The sequence below is a fragment of the Bidens hawaiensis genome, unplaced genomic scaffold, assembly GCF_021521415.1.
Source record: "Bidens hawaiensis isolate Kalapana, Puna unplaced genomic scaffold, B.hawaiensis_p1.1 tig00010465_1, whole genome shotgun sequence".
In the NCBI taxonomy this organism is placed as follows: domain Eukaryota; kingdom Viridiplantae; phylum Streptophyta; class Magnoliopsida; order Asterales; family Asteraceae; genus Bidens; species Bidens hawaiensis.
Window position 1 is genome coordinate 811,249 of NW_027491798.1, and position 21,156 is coordinate 832,404.

At 37.5% G+C, this 21,156-nt stretch overlaps 1 protein-coding gene across 1 annotated transcript; it reads right to left on the bottom strand.

The window, feature by feature from the left end:
• Window positions 1-16,205: 16,205 nt before the first annotated feature.
• LOC143535305 (vacuolar lysine transporter YPQ1-like) lies at window positions 16,206-20,025 on the bottom strand. The gene is made up of 12 exons (XM_077029595.1): window positions 19,652-20,025; window positions 19,377-19,419; window positions 19,240-19,266; window positions 19,022-19,132; window positions 18,363-18,475; window positions 18,099-18,270; window positions 17,825-17,917; window positions 17,105-17,200; window positions 16,998-17,018; window positions 16,687-16,745; window positions 16,522-16,612; window positions 16,206-16,435 (listed from the first exon to the last, which is right to left on the bottom strand). The coding sequence occupies exons 1-12, from the start codon at window positions 19,879-19,881 to the stop codon at window positions 16,343-16,345; spliced, it is 1,149 nt and encodes a 382-aa protein (XP_076885710.1). The 5' UTR covers window positions 19,882-20,025; the 3' UTR covers window positions 16,206-16,342.
• Window positions 20,026-21,156: the final 1,131 nt, after the last annotated feature.

Genomic DNA, 21,156 nt, shown 5'->3' on the forward strand with positions numbered 1-21,156 from the left:
GGACCGAAGAGATCCATGTGAAGCAGTTCTAGAGTACTGGCAATAGAGTTGACCTTCTTGGTGAGATGGGATTTCTTGTGTTGCTTTCCCTTCTTGCATGCTATACATTTGTCTTCAAAGTTAAAACTTTTCAAGGGAACGCCCATCACAAGTCCATTCCTGACAATGTGGTTCATCTTCCGAAGATGAATGTGCCCCATCCTCCTGTGCCACAATTCGGATTCCGATTCGCTTGCTTTCGTCATTAAACATGATTCTCCCGTGGCCATTTCAGTAGACCTCATATCCATCACATAAGTATTTGTATCACGTGGAGCTTTCATCACTATCCACTCGTCTGGTATCTGAAAACCAGGCTTCAACACGATCGCCTCATTCTTCGTGAAATGAACAGTGTACTCCTTATCACAAATCTGCGACACACTCAGCAGATTGTGCTTCAACTCTTCTACAAAGTTCACATTCTCAAGAGTCATTTTCCCATTGGACACCGTTCCTCTTCCAGTAATTCTTCCTCCACTTTCACCTGCAAAACTAACTCTCGCTCCTTGAACAGGTTTTAAGTCGTGCAACAAGTATTTGTTACCCGTCATGTGCCGGGAACAGCCGCTATCTACAATCCAAAGACTGTGGGCAGCCCTGTTCAACTGTTCCTGCACAATAAAGCAAATGATTAGAATCTAGGGACCCAAGACCAATTGGTCTTGGATCTATATATCCCGTACTTCTGCTTTCCAAAGTTAGCATCTGTATAATTCCTGTCAGTCCTATTAGGAAATCTCCTTAGAAATTGAGTGTGAGGCCTTCCAAACCTATGTGTATTGAAAGTATTATATCTTGCGGTTTGGTTATTAGCATTGTTAAACTGAGGTTTGTTTCTATGAAAATCTGAATTAGTTACATTTCGGAACTTTGAAGGGTTTTCATTTTTAATAGTATTAAAATTACCATTAGACTTATGCTCAGTTTTAATAGGCCTCACACCTCTGAATTTCGGCGTCAGAGGGCAATCTGCAACAAGATGTCCTAACTTATTACACCTAAAACAACACCTATGCTCCATTTTCTTTTCAAAGGTTGTTTTGGATGTTGAGGCTGTGTTACCGGCCGTTCGTCTCACATAAGGTGGGACGTACGGGTTGAGTGGAGTACTCTTTTTATAAGTTTTATCTTTTTCTCCACCAGTGGGTAACACTACCTTCTCTTTTGTCTTACCCGATTCGGACATCTTATCCGAATCTGATGAGATTGGACTCGTAACAGAAATTTTCACACTTGAAACAGGCGAACTCGTTTCGCCACTACTAACACTTGGTTCTTTACTCGTAACCTTGATTGGAACTGTCTGAGGAACTTCAAAATCAACAGATTTCTGAACACTAGGGTTAAAAGTGTAATTGTGGTTATAAGGTGGTGGAACCTCGTGTTAACCAATTCCTCCCCTCTTTGTAGAGGTACCTTGATCACTAACAAGGTGATCAAGAATAGCTGAGGAATTTCTGAACTGTTCAAGTTTTCGGTTCAGTTCCACCACTTTCACCTGGTGGTCAGCAATCTGCTTTTCTCGTTCAGCAATCAGTTTAGTCTTTTCTTCTAAAACCTCATAACTTAGATCAATTACTTCAATTTTTTCAGCAAGTTTTGTTTTTAAGCTTTTAACATCTTTTTCACACGCTTTTATTTTAACTTTGTAACTGTTTTCTCTTGCTTTCATAAAGTGATGATCTTCTTTAAGAGTTTTAAATTCAGCATCTAAACGAACATACTGATCAGTTATGGTAGCAAGTTGCTCAGACAAATTCTCACATTTAGTACAAATAGATTTAGAACTTACCTCGGAGAGTTGATCCTTGTTATCTGTCATGAAAGCTTTTTCCTTACCAGTAGCTTTCTCTTCTCCGGTAATCTTCTCACGTTCTTCATTCTCAACCTTAGCCATATTTGCCTGCTCACTAGTTTCATTCGAATGCAGGTTCCAGTTGTATTCACCTGCTTCTCTGGACATCATGGCATTGACTTCTTTACTATTCCCAGTGTACTGTGCAGACCGGCCATGACCACGTTGTAAGGCCCCGAACCCGGTGACCCTACTTTAGCGTCGGATTTACTCATAAACACAGTTCTTCAAATCAGAGTTTATTAAAACTTTTCGCGGAATATAAAACATCAATCATTTGTTACAAAACATTAAATCTTTTCTTTGATACCATAACACAAAACTTTATATTTAAAACATCTTTACTTCTTTCTTCAGATGCCAGCCGTTCAATCCATGCCGTGTGTCATCCTCATGCTAACTCTATAATCAGCTCACCTGCGTGCATACTAAAAGTCAGCTACGCTGAGTGAGTTCTAGTTAATCATACAATATCATACAATACCTTCTTACATACATACGTACTTAACCTCATAACTTTCTTTCATACACACATAAGTACTCATACCTTCATTCTTACTTACATACTTTCTTTCTTACTTACATACTTTCTTTACATTCATAATCATACGTTTTAAAGAGCCTTTCGCCCTATAACCTCACAGATATTATAAGGGTCTGGTCCCTAGTTTTCGAATATTAGAAGGGTTCGATTCCCTAACATCACAGATATTATAAGGGTCTGGTCCCTATCATCACAGATATTATAAGGTCTGGTCCCTAACATCACAGATATTATAAGAGTCTGGTCCCTAACATCACAGATATTATAAGGGTCTGGTCCCTAACATCACAGATATTATAAGGGTCTGGTCCCTAACATCACAGATATTATAAGGGTCTGGTCCCTTGGTTTTCGAATATTAGTAGGGTTCGATTCCCTCTTCGTTACCATACAACCATACATCCTACCTCGAGTATTATTAGGGCTCGGTACCCTTTTTGTAACTATACAACCATACAACCGTCATTTCCTTCTTTTATTAACTTTATTACGTTCATACACATAAACATACATATCATACTTACCATATTTATAACGTTACAACCTGACAGTACGTACAATATCCGAAGATCGTTCACGTACCATCAAGCAATCATTCATACATATCACACATATCACATACCATCCGTGTACCTATACACACATACTTACATTATAACATAAGAACACTCTAGGCATTCTTTACCTCATTCCATACCCCTTGTCGTTACGTGCAATATCCGAAGATCGTTCACGCCCCGACAAGTATTCATTTGAATATTCATACATCTACGATATATAATATTCGTACCTTTATTTTTAACCTGACAGTACGCGCAATATCCGAAGATCGTTCACGTACCGACAAACAATCATTCATATCTATCACACATATCACATATGACATACACTTATCACTTAGGATAAATGTATTAACAACACATCGAGTATGCACACAGCCCCGAAAACATAACAAGGAATGGGGCTAGAAACTCACCTGAATACTGCTTCTTTTTCTGATAGCTGTAAATCCCTTCTTTAACTGAGCTCGGCTAACTGTACAAGTTACACGTATCAATACTCGCCTGACCTAATCTGGTGGCCTAGTATTAGCTAACTTTAACTTATCGCTTTATAATTTATTTTCCAATCAAACTTGGCTTTAGGCGAAGTTAACCCTTCGGGCGAACTTGGCTTCAGGCGAAGTTAAACCTTAGGCGAACTTGGCTTCAGGCGAAGTTAAACCTTAGGCGAACTTGGCTTCAGGCGAAGTTAAACCTTAGGCGAACTTGGCTTCAGGCGAAGTTAAACCTTAGGCGAACTTGGCTTCAGGCGAAGTTAAACCTTAGGCGAACTTGCTTCAGGCGAAGTTAAACCTTAGGCGAACTTGGCTTCAGGCGAAGTTAAACCTTAGGCGAACTTGGCTTCAGGCGAAGTTAAACCTTAGGCGAACTTGGCTTCAGGCGAAGTTAAACCTTAGGCGAACTTGGCTTCAGGCGAAGTTAAACCTTAGGCGAAGTTATCCTTAGGCGAACTTGGCTTCAGGCAAAGTTATCCTTAGGCGAACTTGGCCGTAGGCGAAGTTACGCTTGAAGGCGAAGTTACGCTTGAAGGCGAAGTTCATCAGGCGAACTTAATCTTGCAGGCGAAGTTGTCGCACTGCAGATCTGTTTGCCCATAACTCCTTCATTTCTTAGCCAAATAACTCGATTTTGGTACCCACGGAATCGTATGATCGGCGCCTACAAACCCTAACCATCAAATCGGCCTAAAATCGACGTTTTAGGGGTCCGATTTGGGCAGTTTGGGTTCGGGTCCGGTTTAACCCATCCAATCCTAACCATTTTCAGTAATATTAGCTTTGTTGGATATGTTCTTACCTTACCAACGCAGATCTATCAACAAAACCTCGGGTATCGGCTCCGAATCTTGATCGGTTAGGATGTGTGTGTATGTGTGTGTTAGGAGTTTTAGGGTGTAGGGTGAGAATGAAGATATTTTGGGTTTAGGGGATATTTATATCCCTTAAATCCCATTCTCATTTAACCCATCTCCAATAATCCAAGTCCACAATCCGCATCCATTACCCGACACTAGCCCGACCCATACCAACTCCTATTCTTTTATTTATTTCCTGATAACCCGAGTAAACTTTCCCTCTATTATTAAGTAATATAATTAATATTATCTTGAAATTTCGGGATGTTACAAGTCTTCCCTCCTTAAAGAGGTTTCGTCCCCGAAACCTAACTTATTCCCTATAAAAGGAAAACTTCTTATATTTACACGCTTTATCGAATCGCCTTCGCTTTCTGAGTTATCCTTCTTACTTCTGACTTTACAGTCATCGAATGGTGGTCATGTGTTTTAGCTATTTAAGGTAGCTTGTCCATGAGACCCTCGATGTACCACAACTCATCTCATACCTCCAAGGGCTTTGATTAGTACTTTTAACACTATTGTCTAAAACAACCTTTCATCACAACATAATAATCATTCATAACCAAACTCAATATATATATTACACGTCACTGATAACCATAAGTTTTAAACCTTAACACACAACAAGTCCTTAAGCAAAAGCAATTTAATAACACCATTGCATAAGCAATTATTCCTTCATCAAGCGTCCCTCTCTGCAGTTTCCCCAAGTCTTCACCCTTTCGCACCTTCCGCCCCTGATTCCTTGCAATCCCTAGCCATGTGGTCAGCTTTTCCGCAATTGAAGCACTTTGGACGATCAGGGCATTCTCGAGAATAATGCCCACTCTTTCCACACCGATAGCACCTGTCTGTCCCAGTCTTACATTCTCCCTGGTGCACTCGCCCACATGTCTTACACGCATCCTTGTTCCCAACCTTGGCCTTCCTCTCATCAGTTGTTGTCACCATCTCGCCAGACCGCTTAGCAGAGGTAGCCCATTTCTTCTCCTTCTTTTCTCCTTCATGTCCTTCCTTTGGCTTCTTGCAATCCCTTGCTAGGTGCCCACGTCCTCCACAGTTGTGACACCTATGGTAATCATCACATTCCCCAGAGGAATGTCCTGCTCTTCCACACCTGTAGCAAACACCTAATCCCTTTCTGCACTCTCCGGGGTGTCTCTTCCCACATTTTTCACAAGCAGTGAACCCCTCTTGCCTTGCCTTCTTTTTGCGTGGATCCACCTCATCGGCTTCCTCTGGTTCTGGAGTTGGGTTCTTTTTCTTCTTTTCCCCCACCGTTCTTGCTCCCCCACAATCCCTAGCTAAGTGACCTGACTTACCACACTTATAACATTTCTGGTCCTCGGTGCATTCACGAGTTATGTGTCCCTTCTTCCCACATCGGTAGCACTGATTTGGACCAGCCTTGCATTCTCCTAGGTGCATCTTCCCGCACACTTTGCATGTTTCCCTTCCCGCGACCTTTGGTATCTTCTTCCCCGCATACTCCACGACATATACAGATCCTTTGGTTCCTTTCGCTCCTCCCTTATCATCATCACCCTTCTTCCCGTCTCCTCCTGCCTTCTCAGTGGCCCTCGCATGGTTTTCGGCAGACTTGTCAGTACGAAATTTCTTCTCTGCAGCAGCTACAGCGTAAGAAATGGCAAATTGAGTAACATGATCCAGCTGATACCCTTCATTGCTTCTTGGTCCTTGCAAAGTTCCACTTTTATCCTTTTTCGTGGTAGTAACTAGTTCTTCAGAAGGTTCTCGGACAACGCGTATTCCAAGAGGACGTCCAGTGTGACCTCCCTTACCAACAAACCTTTTTGCTCCAGCCATTAGTATTCTAAAAGGGAAACACAAACATCCTCACTCAAGGAACTATTTAGTACAAGGATAGCAAGGCTAACAGGTAATAACAGTGGCCAGCTGTGACTAGCTGATCACGTTGCTTTCCGTGTCCTATACACTTCCCTTTATGAGTCTATTTGTGCTGGTTCTACTTAAGCAGTTAGTCAAATCAAACAATCAATTATTCCTATCCCTATCGCTCACATATATTTTCTTTCTCATTAACATATATCACTAAATAAGACAATTTACCTTTACTGATCTTGCTTGAGCAACACATAGCATTCTTGGACTGGCATCTTCTTTCTTTTCTTACTTAAATCCCATTCTCTGTTCGAGTCTAAGCATGTAGGATGCTTAAATCTCTCGAACTTATGCTCTGATACCAACTTGTAAGGCCCCGAACCCGGTGACCCTACTTTAGCGTCGGATTTACTCATAAACACAGTTCTTCAAATCAGAGTTTATTAAAACTTTTCGCGTAATATAAAACATCAATCATTTGTTACAAAACATTAAATCTTTTCTTTGATACCATAACACAAAACTTTATATTTAAAACATCTTTACTTCTTTCTTCAGATGCCAGCCGTTCAATCCATGCCGTGTGTCATCCTCATGCTAACTCTATAATCAGCTCACCTGCGTGCATACTAAAAGTCAGCTACGCTGAGTGAGTTCTAGTTAATCATACAATATCATACAATACCTTCTTACATACATACGTACTTAACCTCATAACTTTCTTTCATACACACATAAGTACTCATACCTTCATTCTTACTTACATACTTTCTTTCTTACTTACATACTTTCTTTACATTCATAATCATACGTTTTAAAGAGCCTTTCGCCCTATAACCTCACAGATATTATAAGGGTCTGGTCCCTAGTTTTCGAATATTAGAAGGGTTCGATTCCCTAACATCACAGATATTATAAGGGTCTGGTCCCTATCATCACAGATATTATAAGGTCTGGTCCCTAACATCACAGATATTATAAGGGTCTGGTCCCTAACATCACAGATATTATAAGGGTCTGGTCCCTAACATCACAGATATTATAAGGGTCTGGTCCCTAACATCACAGATATTATAAGGGTCTGGTCCGTTGGTTTTCGAATATTAGTAGGGTTCGATTCCCTCTTCGTTACCATACAACCATACATCCTACCTCGAGTATTATTAGGGCTCGGTACCCTTTTTGTAACTATACAACCATACAACCGTCATTTCCTTCTTTTATTAACTTTATTACGTTCATACACATAAACATACATATCATACTTACCATATTTATAACGTTACAACCTGACAGTACGTACAATATCCGAAGATCGTTCACGTACCATCAAGCAATCATTCATACATATCACACATATCACATACCATTCGTGTACCTATACACACATACTTACATTATAACATAAGAACACTCTAGGCATTCTTTACCTCATTCATTAACAACCATACCCCTTGTCGTTACGTGCAATATCCGAAGATCGTTCACGCCCCGACAAGTATTCATTTGAATATTCATACATCTACGATATATAATATTCGTACCTTTATTTTTAACCTGACAGTACACGCAATATCCGAAGATCGTTCGCGTACCGACAAACAATCATTCATATCTATCACACATATCACATATGACATACACTTATCACTTAGGATAAATGTATTAACAACACATCGAGTATGCACACAGCCCCGAAAACATAACAAGGAATGGGGCTAGAAACTCACCTGAATACTGCTTCTTTTTCTGATAGCTGTAAATCCCTTCTTTAACTGAGCTCGGCTAACTGTACAAGTTACACGTATCAATACTCGCCTGACCTAATCTGGTGGCCTAGTATTAGCTTACTTTAACTTATCGCTTTATAATTTATTTTCCAATCAAACTTGGCTTTAGGCGAAGTTAACCCTTCGGGCGAACTTGGCTTCAGGCGAAGTTAAACCTTAGGCGAACTTGGCTTCAGGCGAAGTTAAACCTTAGGCGAACTTGGCTTCAGGCGAAGTTAAACCTTAGGCGAACTTGGCTTCAGGCGAAGTTAAACCTTAGGCGAACTTGGCTTCAGGCGAAGTTAAACCTTAGGCGAACTTGCTTCAGGCGAAGTTAAACCTTAGGCGAACTTGGCTTCAGGCGAAGTTAAACCTTAGGCGAACTTGGCTTCAGGAGAAGTTAAACCTTAGGCGAACTTGGCTTCAGGCGAAGTTAAACCTTAGGCGAACTTGGCTTCAGGCGAAGTTAAACCTTAGGCGAACTTGGCTTCAGGCGAAGTTAAACCTTAGGCGAAGTTATCCTTAGGCGAACTTGGCCGTAGGCGAAGTTACGCTTGAAGGCGAAGTTCATCAGGCGAACTTAATCTTGCAGGCGAAGTTGTCGCGCTGCAGATCTGTTTGCCCATAACTCCTTCGTTTCTTAGCCAAATAACTCGATTTTGGTACCCACGGAATCGTATGATCGGCGCCTACAAACCCTAACCATCAAATCGGCCTAAAATCGACGTTTTAGGGGTCCGATTTGGGCAGTTTGGGTTCGGGTCCGGTTTAACCCATCCAATCCTAACCATTTTCAGTAATATTAGCTTTGTTGGATATGTTCTTACCTTACCAACGCAGATCTATCAACAAAACCTCGGGTATCGGCTCCGAATCTTGATCGGTTAGGATGTGTGTGTATGTGTGTGTTAGGAGTTTTAAGGTGTAGGGTGAGAATGAAGATATTTTGGGTTTAGGGGATATTTATATCCCTTAAATCCCATTCTCATTTAACCCATCTCCAATAATCCAAGTCCACAACCCGCATCCATTACCCGACACTAGCCCGACCCATACCAACTCCTATTCTTTTATTTATTTCCTGATAACCCGAGTAAACTTTCCCTCTATTATTAAGTAATATAATTAATATTATCTTGAAATTTCGGGATGTTACACACGTTCAACTCGCTCGTTTCTGCACTCTTTGGCAAAGTGCCCGTTTTGTTGACAGTTATAGCACCTCACCTTAGACTTGTCGAACCCTGGCCTGCCACCAACAAACTTTCTCCCCGTCTTTCTCATAAACTTCGTCACTCTTCTCACTATCATGGCCATCTGCCATTGTAAATCCATTTCCTCCAGATCATCTGCATCGATCTGGTCATAGTCTTCATCCAGCATCGCTGGATCAACAACCTTTCCTTGAATATAGTTTTCATATGAAGCAATAAACGAAGCATATAGGCCAAACTGCTCTTCAGCAGATTTGACGCTCATTGGCATCTTAGAGTAATTATTGCTTGAGGAACTTAAAGATCCACTACTCTTGCTTGCTGTCTGTTGAGTACCACTTGATCCACCCGCTACAAAGCAAACATCCCCATTTGAGTTTACTGACACATGCCCCTCCTGTGAACACTTGGCACCCGACTCGCTCTTCGAGTAGTAGGCGGCAGAATCAGTCTTTGAACTTGTATTGGAGTTTACTTTAGCACCGTACATGCCAGGATCTTGAACCTGATCCATAGATGTTTCTTTTCTTACCATATTAAGCTCAAAAGTTCTGAGCTTGTTGACAGTGGTTTCAAGATCATAAGTAGGGAAGTCCTTGTCTTCCCTCATCAGTACAGTATACATCTCCCATTTTGGTGGGAGGGAATCGAGAAGCTTTTCCACAATCTCTTCTTCTCGGTAGGAAATGGAGTAGTTACTCAATTCAGTCATTAGATGATAATATCGGGTGATAATATCATCAAGAGATTCGTTCTTTAAGTACTTAAAGACCAAAAATTGAGTTTTGAGCAACTTTATCTTTGAAGCCCGAATACCTATATTCCCCTCAAATCTGTTCTCAAGAACTTCCCAAAGCTCTCTAGCTGATGTATACTTTCTGAACGTATGGAGGATCTCCTGTGGAAGAGCCATTGTGATTGCAGCATGAGCCTTGCTTTCGGCTTCATACATCTTTTTCTCCTCTTCTTCCATTTTACTGTATTTCTTGATTTGGTCTCTACCCTCATACTCCATGACTGGTGGAATATATCCATCTTGGATGCATACCCACATTTTCGCATCCTGGTACTTAACGTATTGTATGAACCGATCCTTCCACGCGAAAAAATCGGTTCCCTTCAGCAACCTTGGGGCCTTTGTAGCTGACCCCGCTTCAACTTCCATCTTTACAAGCTCCGAAATGTTGATCGACGACATCCTTCTTGAAGACTAAGAAACCCGAAAAATTCTGAAAAGGCGAAGTTAAAAAATTTCCTCTGAACAGTACTGTAGGCGAAGTTAAGGATAACTTCGCTTAAGTAATAACTTCGCTGGATCTTTCTTAAATTCGCGTGACTGGGCGAAGTTGAGAATAACTTCGCTTAGGGTAAGCGAACTTAGAAAGTAGGCGAACTTGAAGAAAACTTCGCTGAGCTAGGCGAACTTGATGAGAACTTCGCTGAGTTAGGCGAAGTTGAGGAGGTAGGCGAAGTTGTAAATAACTTCGCTTCTCCTTATATCTTCGCTGAAACCCTACGTATCCTGACGGCAACTTCGCCTGATGAACAGCAACTTCGCCTGACGAACTTAAACTTTCTGCAGATCTGAAAATCGGATTTTAACGACGTTTTTGACGGTTTAAAGGCTTAAACACACTGGTAGGAGGCTAGAATGAGCAAAAACACCAAAAACTCGTCCCGTGAATAGTCGAAATGGGACGAATTCTACACCCGCGTGAATATCCCGAACCACACAATCGAGCAAAAGCTCTGATACCAATTGTAGGTTCCCTGGACGGATCACACGAGATATCCCGATATACACAGGTGCGGAATCCCTGTGTAGATCGTTACGGACGTAGAATACAAGCTCACAAACACACGAATACGATACGAACAAACTCACGTTATATTTATAACTCAAACCGTGATACTTACAGACTCTCGACCTCACGTCACTTGACTCAACGAATTACACGTAAATTAACCACCTAAAACGATCAGCCGTACCCTATATAAATACACGACAACTTCGCCTCAGGCGAAGTTGTCCATAACTTCGCTCGTTCAACAAGTTCGCCTAGGCGAACTTGTCAACAACTTCGCTTTAAACAAACAAATACATAAACAATATTACAGACTCGATTACAGACATTAGACATATGAACTACTGACATTTATGCATCAACAAGTTTTATTAAACATAAGTCACATGGACTTATCCAAAATCCTTAACCCGGATTTCACCATACGAAAGATGGACCATCCACCCAAGTTAACATGTGTTGCTAGTTGTTCATGATTTGCAGGGAGAAGGATATACAGCCGGAAGTGAAGTTTCCATGGAAACTCCATTGATATATGATAATTATATCTAGCTTGTCAAATCTCATATGTTTCTGTAGGAAGTCTGAATTCAAAGGCAAAATGATAGCTGCGATATTATTACAACCGCCATTTTGGAGGCAATTGTTAGGGCACGGAAATTTGACACTGTGGATACGTTATCCTGACATATGTTCTTGGATCAATTATTCTTAGACAGATCCTGTCAGGATCAGTGGTCCTCAGTACTTGGTATTATTAACAATTGTTTCTTGTGTGTAGGTTGTTATATAATAAGTATAACGGCGCCAAGACTTATTCCACCGGATATCTCGCTATTGGACTTGTCAAACACGTGGTCAAAGTCGTGGATGAAGATAGTGGGAAGGTGGAGAATTTATAGGACTTCTTGTTGTGTCACAAATAACTGAGTACTGAGGATATGTTATTCTTGAAGATGTGTCTGGATCAGTTATCCTTCTGAAGAGTTCCAGAGCTTTGTCAGGATCATGGATCCTCGGTATTTGGTGCTGTTAACGGTTGTTTCTCATATGAATGTTGATATTTATCAACATTAATGGCTCCAAGGACCAAGTCTGCCTAAACTTTCGCTACAAGACTCCTTTATGCACGTGGTCAAAGATATGGAGTGGCTAGTGGAGGAGTTGCGGATTTTTAGGACCTGTTTGTTAGTTAGTTATTAATTATTTTCTTTATATATTGAGATTATGATCGATTAGGAGATTCATTCATCACTGTATACACACACACTCAGAGCAGAACCAAACACTCTCTGTACACATTAGCAATTCTTGTAACATCGATCTAATCTTCCAACCATTGTAACCCTTTTCCTCATTAATATACTTGACGGTGATAGTTTTCACCGTCCGGGGTTTTTTTGTGCCGGAGATCACGATAATCATATACTCAACGACCAAAGGTTACCTTGTTGATCATTGATTGAAGTGATTCGACCAAAGATTAGCTTATTAATCCTTGACCGAAGTCATTTCTTCAAAGATTACCTTGATAAGTTTTGACCGAAGTAAGACTATCTTGGTTAAGGGCTTTTTCCCTCGTAATCACATCTTTGTGTTCACCAATATTACACTTATCCACTTGCCATTATCGAGTTAGCACCTTACCTCACATAACATATTTGGATACTTGATCCTTAGCAGATTTTTGTCCAAAACACTTCTCATGATTGATATTACGTATAGCTTAACATATTATATAATAAATCTAAAAGATTCATTGATGATGATAAACCGAGTTGCTTTATATGCAAGGTCCTCTACAAGCCTTTGAGACTATATTAGTTTTTATTGAAGTTGTTTTGAAATGAACCAAAGTCACCATTTTTTTAAAATAACCCATACGTATTCGATGATTGCCTCATGTAAAATCAGAACGAAACATGTGATACAATTGTAGATCGAAATGCGACAAGCACAATTTGGTAATAGGATTGCATGTCCGAAAGGTGTCTTCATATTAAACGCAACATATGATACAAATTTTTTATACAAAGAAGTATTTTTGAATTTGTAATCATCACTTTAAGGTCTCAGTTACCATGTAAATTAATGTATTAGACAAAGTAAACGATTTGTGAATTATAAAATTTTCACGTTTCATGACTTATAAAATGTATCTTCTTCATGTTTCACTACGTGTACTACACATGGTGGATAATATAAACTTAATGTAATTTTTCGTGTAACAATGTTTAAAAGATGATGATCAATGTGCATATAGACAATAATCTTGAGTATAATGTCATCAGATTACATATATGCACACATAAATATATACTTTATGCGATGTTGAAAAACCACAGCCAACCCAACAATTGATTATATATATTTAGCATCAATTCTTCTTTAATGGTGATTATAAACGTGACATTTATACACCTTTAAATAGTTAATAAAATCCATCTAACTATGCTATAACCCAATTAATAAAATGGTTTTGACTATGGATAATTAGGATAAATGAGATGAGATATTAGGAATTATGATGAAAAATTAAGCTATGAGTGAATGTACATCAACATTTTTTTTATTAGTAGAGTAACATAAGATTTGTTTTGTTGAAATTGATTATGTAATAAATGTTTATGAAATAAAAAAACAAAATTTTACAGTTTCCAAACACCAAAGAATTCGCTTTTATAACTTTTTAGAAAAAAATCTGAATTACAGTTACAGGACTCCAAATTTCTTTACGTATAACTGATCATTGTTTCAATGCTTAAATTTTTTTAGTATTACTACGTTTAGAATATTAAATTAAAGATACAAAATTAATAATCACATTAATTGGAAATTTAAATTAAACAGAATAAATAGTAATTTATATATGAAGTGAGAAGTCTCGCATAATTCAAACTGAATTCACGAGTCCTTATTGTTAAAACATGTGTTGACATTTTTAATAAAAAGTAATGTATACATTGAGCAAAATTATGTTTTAGGTTTTATGTTATTGTAAGTAGTCATTAATGTATGCATTATATCTTAAGATGTAACTCATGGGTCAAACCATTTTCACTAATAACCCATGGATAACATGGATTGAGGAGAAGGGATATTAGAAGATTAGTATAGAATTTTAATCGAGGAATGAATGTGGTTAGAACACCTAGACATCATTATTTTTGTTTATTAGTATTGTAAGATATTAAACAAGATACAAGGTTTTTAATCTAAAATGGCAATTTGTTTTTTTTTCTGCGTGGCCTTTTTGTACTTAAATGTACATCATCAAGATGTTTTCCCCTTTATAAGCCTAAACTCTCTCAGGAAAAATTAAAAAATCTGTAATAATTGAAATTAATACACTACGTTAAGCATTGTCTACACCACATTAGTTCCCCATACAAGTTGCCTACACAACATTAGTGACACCAAACGATATATTTTTACTGCGTTGGATTTATACAAAGATTACATAGGTTCCTCACATAAGTTATTTACACTGCATCGAGAAGGAAAATAAGAGAAACACAATTAATTATTCGATTCATGTTCAATTAGGCCTTACTCTAGCTTCTTTAGGGGTTATTAGTTCTTTGGTAGCTCAACACATGTACTTTTTACCCGCTTATGCATTTATAGCACAAGACTTTACTACCCAATTTGTGTTATATACTTATCACCAATACATCGTAGGATTCATCATGGCAGGAGCTTTTGCTCATGGAACTATAATTTTTATTAAGGAATACAATCCATAACATAATGAGGATTATGTACCGGCAAGAATGTTAGAACATAAAGAAGCTATTACATCTCATTTAATTTGGGCCAACCTCTTTTTGAGTTTCCATATCTTGGGACTTTATATTCGTAATGATGTAATGCTGCCTTTGGTACTCGGGAAAAGCAAATTTTAACTAGTAACTTTCCAATAATTAGTTTTTGGTGGGGGCTCATTTCAATACTACGTTGGATCTTCACAATTAAAAAGCTGAATGAATTGTGGGTAGTCATGGCAATTTAATTATATGCTTGGGCTACTTGAAAGAAATTTAAAATGCAGCCTTTTTAATAAAAACAATGGAGATGGGCTATATAATGGTTGGAACTTGGAACTTAATTCAAAGTTTTTTTTTTGCATGCAGAAATAAAGTGGGCTGAGCCCAAACATGAACAAAAGAATTAGTAACAACCCACATAAGATGTGATGCAACATTACACAAACAATTGAGAAAAAGAAAAAGAGAGTAACAATTGGTTTGAAAAATTGGTTATTAGCGTTGAGGAAAAAATCTGACAGTTTTCGATGTTTTTTGTAAATTTTAAATTTGTAAAGGGCGATCATAGTCGACATGTATCATTGGGGGTTGGGACTGTCATGCAAATCTAAGCAGAGAGGATGCCGAGCGAAAGGAATTTTCAGCTGGAATTGAACGCAGGGAGAAACGAAGGAAGTCGATTATTGATTTGGCTTGGCTAGACAATCGAGAATGAAACTTGTCTGTTGAAAAGACTTGAAGCTAAATATGAGTTATCTATTGTTTATATGATTCTGGTTTCCTATGTTACTCTTTCATCGTATCTTTCATTATTGATAGCTTTCTTGCGTCTCACTTTACCAATAGTTTTGTTATTTATGGGATTTAATGAGCATATTTGTTTATATTTTACCATGTTAGCGCTTTGCAATGAGCCAGGTTCTCTAAAAATAGAATGGGAATAGTTGTCAAGAGTCTGTGGTAAAGCTTCGGTTAGCGATTGGAATTCTTGGTGTAATTTGTTTTTGATGTAATGTGAATCGCGCCCCCGCTCTCCTCCTTAAAGAGTGGGTGGTTTTCGCGTGTGTTTTAATGAAGTTCAACTTTCAAAAAAAAAATACTGAATCCATATTAAGACAAACATGACCAACAGAAGCCTCAATCAGTCAATCACAACCTTGTTCTTACTTCTTGTTTTATTTAATTTAATTATTCCGATTATAACAACTATAGTGAACTTTTCTTTTCTACTTTATTGTTTCCTTCAGTGTTGTCATTTGCATTAAAGGTAACAATCGAAGTGCAAACAATGATTGGCCGCTCACCGTGGGTGAAGGAACTGAATTGCAAGGTGATTTATACAAATCAGCGGCATCTTTTGTCTGAAAAAAAATTGTGTGCAGGGACATTAATGTGGCGGCTTTAATGAGTTTTGAACTACAAAAAATGATTGTGCTTTAGTAAGCCACGTTAAATGAGGTACAACATTTGAAATTAAGGTACACCAAAAATCCCATTGAAAATTTAAAGCACCATGCATTTCTTGTCCGTTATTTAGGAACCTCAACAATATCTACTATACAATCAGGAAATTAGGCTTTTGTTGGCTTCTATGTAGTATTCCACATCGGCGTTTCTTCTTCGGAGGTATCTATAGTACACATACTGCATTATTATCTGTAGAAATTAATCTTGGTTAAGGTGGAATGTCAACAAATTGCAATGATCTTGTCAAAAAAAGATAGTAAAATTAAAAAGGATACAAATGCATCGAGCGCCACACATGCTGCAGCATCGAGTAGCCAAGGCATATTGGCTTTGATTTTTGACCATTCTGTACTTCTTACAAGAATGCTGCAAATTGAAACATATACCACCATCAGTAAATTATAAGAGAGAGAGAGAGGCAGAGAGAGAGAGAGAGAGACCTTCCAACATACGTAGCATTTGCAACAAGAGCAAAGATGAACATGAGAGGGTTCAAACCCTGTAATAAATTTTGTAACGTTAAATTTTGAATCCAACATCTAATAACTAGGGTTGTTAACACGGATGAATTCAGGTTGAAACGAGTTATTTAACTAGGACTGCTTTGATGTTTTGTCTTGAATTCAATACAGTATTACATGTTTAACTTGTTGCACATTTAAGTATTTAACTAAAAATTTGTTTTAAACTAAAAGCTTATTAATAAATATATAAATGGTTTAATGACAAAAGAAAGTGTCAAGAGCCACACCTCAACGCTTCCTCTTTTAATCTGTCAAAAATCAGAAAAAAATGTGATAAGTTTATTAATCAAACAATTAAAATAACAATTGGGGTCTTGAAGAAGCATGGCTTTACATTTAATACAATTTGAGGGATTCGACCACCCATGTAAATAGCAGCCATCATCCAACCCAACCATTGCCCATACACAGCACTACTTCCACCCTCCTCCTGCAACACCAAGGAAATGAAGCAATTTAAACTGGTTATCGAACCAACCTTCTTATTTGGTTCACTATAGGACATGACGAACAAAACTCAAGAATTGAATGTCCTAACTAATTTTTAAAAATATTCGTTTATAACATACAGTTTGAATACTATAATATATATTAAAGTTAAAACATAAACGTGTTGTTATGTTAGTTAAATTTAAGGAATAAAATAAATGCATTGTTTTAAGAGAAAGTTAAAGAACAAAAAAAAAGTTCTTAAACTAATTATTAAATAATATTTTTAATATAGTTATAAAAGCGCTCTAATTTATTTGAGTTCATACTTCGACTACTTAATCCTACATCACCTCCAAAATATGTCACCTTCAACTCAAACTACCCTTCTACGAAAATTTAAAATGACGGCTTGAAAACGGGGTGGGATCAAATTGTTAGCGTGATGCTTAAAGCATGCCCCTCAAAAACGTTATATAAAAGTTTTGCACAAAAAGGAATAGGTGGGCCCAGTTTAAGGTCTTATCCACTCCGGCCATAAAAACATTTATTTAAACCAAATGCCGTACCAGCAATAAATAGGAAAAAAATAAAAAAAAAATTAGAGTCATACTCATATATATACCTGTAGCAACTTTCTGCCAACATAAACTTGCATCAAAGCCTTAGTCCCTGAAGGCAAATCAAACGAGGTCGCTAAGAATGCTGCATAACCAGCCTGCCACGTTTCAAGATTATTAATGTAAAATAAATCAACTTGCAAATGTTTATTCCGGAATCTTTTACACAATATTATTAAGTATTTCACTTGTAACTGTACAACACAGCTAATAAGCCAAAAGCATGAAACGAAACAAATTAAAAAACCAACCATGCATATTTTAAAGAAATGGACTTACAGAACGTGGGATCGGCTTGGGTTGGGTAGCTGGATTCGGTATCCGAATAGATGACTCGTCATCAGAAGACGAGTCATCGTCAGCAACCATAGCCGAAGCTGGACCACTTCTTGGTGTCCATAGGTAAGATCGATTGGGTGGAGTTGCACTTCCAGCCATTGATCTTGCTGACCTGCAAACAGATCATATTATCATTATTCAGTTCCGTCAACATTATAGCTTAGAGTCCCTAATTAGCTATATACAACCCATATATACACATACGTGAAGAAATAGTCCTGCTGTGGAGATGGAGATTTGATCGTGTGGCTTCTTGGATCTAATACACGAGTTTCCTCCGCACTTGATCGTCTTAAAGGCTTCATGGATTCTTCCACCTAAAATGTTCATAACAGTTAATGTAACACAAGCAAAATGATACGATCCTATAATATTAATAATTTATTATTATTATTTAAGTTTATCTTTTATTTAGTTTCCTTATTATAGTCAAGTTATGTTTCCTTATTGTTTATCTTATTCTATTTTTATGTTTTTGTTTTTCTATATATTGTAAACTTTGTTTGAGAAAAAGAATAAGAAAGAATTATTATTTGGGTCTATTTCTCTTGAGTTATTGGGAGATTGACGGTTGTCTCGAATAAACCGTAACAATTGGTGCTTTCATTGAGCCTTAGCCTAGATGGCTTTGGAAGAACTCTTGTGAGAGCATCCACAATTACCTCTTTTTACTGGATTCAATCCCGCCCTATGGATATCTCGAGCAGAACGGTTGTCTCGAATAAACCGTAACACAAAACTTATATATTGATGCACCGAAAACAATTAATTATAAATATAACACGACTCTTTTTAAGAAAAATCCTATATTTACAAAATTAAATAATAAAAAAAGTGAAATATGGAGTTAATATAATATATACCTCGGTGTTAGTATCGTTATAAGGATTAGCTTTCTTTGACTTGAACCATGTGTAGAAATGATCATAGTATAAGCTTTGCAACACTAGGATTATTGTACTTATTGTGTAAAGCTGTGCTCAATTAACAACTTTGATTAAATTAAACATATTAAAATTAAGAAGAATTGCTAAAATTATTCAAAAACTGGATAATAATTAACATGCATATTACATATTACCGCAGCTGTGTAGTACTGTGTAGGCAACTGCATCCACAAATATAGAAACATATGAGCATGATAACGTTAAAAGGTATAAACATGTTCTATTGAAATCTTTTAGTAAAAAATTTGTGAATTAGACGAAGAAGATTCACCGTTGCAGGTTCAAGAAGACATCCCACAAGATTAAAGATATCCCTGCAGCAATAATAATGATTATAATTAAAAATAAACTATCATGCTATAGCTAAACCATGTACAAAATACTCATACAGACGTTTTGAAAAAAAAAAAAAAACTCAAACTTTAAAAATTATTGGTTAGAACAACGTAAGGAGTCAAACTTAAAAAAGGATCAAAACAGTCGTCCAGCCGATATCCTAATAGCCGTAATAACACGGTCAAACTTAATGCAAACATAACCACATACCCTGCAATCCAAGTGAGGAGGAAAATAAGAGAAACACCATGACTAGATTTAGTCCGAAAGTTGGTGATGATTTGAGGTATTTCAGCAACACCCCAACAAACAAGACTTGCTATTCCTAACCCGAACGATATTTCGTCTCTAAGATTGCACAAACAGTCGTTAAAATACTTGTCAACCCACCGAACACATGGTTTATTCTGGTTTACACAGTATGACAAAGAGTTACTCATGGTTGTCGACCTGGATCTGAAAGCAGCAGAATGTGGGTTGGGAATTTCAGTATGTGCATAATAATATAGTAATATTATATGAGTGAATGGGGATAGTGGATGATGATGCTAGTTACAGTATTAAATGGGTCTTGGAGGCGGTGATGTATAGTAAATTAGAAAAAGGTCCTTAAATGTGGTTTTGGTGAAAACCGTGAAAAGTGGTTTATGGTCATGGAGTTCTTTCTTGAATTATCCGGCGGCTATCCTATTATATAGCTAGTTTAGCTTTCCAATTCTTTAACTTGTTATGGGTTTTCGGAGTTGAGTATTTTTCAAAAATAGTGTTGATGAAAAAGTTATTTACCAATTAAATGTTGATTCCAAAATATGATTAAAGTTAAAATACAAAGGACAACAAAAATGAGAAGGGTAAGAAGAAATCTAATTCATTGATCTTAGATTTGGATGGTGGAGATTAATTTGAAAATAAATATTGATGAAAAGGGCATGAAGGTAATAACCCATTTATGATGACTATCTCTCTCTACATGCAAGGCACATCACTACGTGAATATCGACTTTTAGCCACACATGTGGTCTGGGCGATTTGCCACACTTCGGTTTAAATCCGTGGCTAAAAGGTTTTTGACCATGTTTGAAAACCTTCCAGAATATTTTGGCCACACATGTTATTATTCATGTGACCATTCTATACATTCTCAGGTACTTTTCGCCACACTTTGAAAAAACTGTGACAAGATCTAGCCACATTATAAAAACGTGTGGTGAAATGTGACCTACAGTCATAGTTTGTTTGATCTTTGATACATGTGATCAAAAACACATGCATTAGCCACAAATTGTGACAATTAACTAGCCACATGTTTTAATAGTGTGGCCAAATGTGACGAACGGCTACTGTATTGATAAGAGATGTGTCTAAAAGGTAAAAGATATAGCCATTTATATTACGTTGTGTGACCTAATGTCACATTTGTTAGCCACATTTTTAATAATGTGGCGAAATATGACGAACAACCATTGTATATATTAGTAATGTGGCTAAACGCTTAAAATATATGGCCACTTATACGAGGTTGTGTGACCAAAGAGTAGTTTAGTTTATATGGCTAAAACGCTTTATTTTTCCTAAGTTATTTTTCCTGACTAATAGTGACAACAAAACAACAAATATAACTATTATTAGTTAATGGCCACACTTTATGCTTCATGTGACCATCACCTTCACCTCCTCCCAATTACAAACCTAATCCATAAACATCGATTGAAGCT

Bases quoted from the DNA above. Each gene is read 5' to 3' on its own strand.
- LOC143535305 (XM_077029595.1), bottom strand. From the start codon at position 19,881: ATGAGTAACTCTTTGTCATACTGTGTAAACCAGAATAAACCATGTGTT. The intron at 18,476-19,021 runs GTATATATTATA...TGAACATTTTAG, and splicing joins ATAACGATACTAACACCGAG to GTGGAAGAATCCATGAAGCC. The intron at 16,613-16,686 runs GTCTCTCTCTCT...TTCAATTTGCAG, and splicing joins AATGCTACGTATGTTGGAAG to CATTCTTGTAAGAAGTACAG.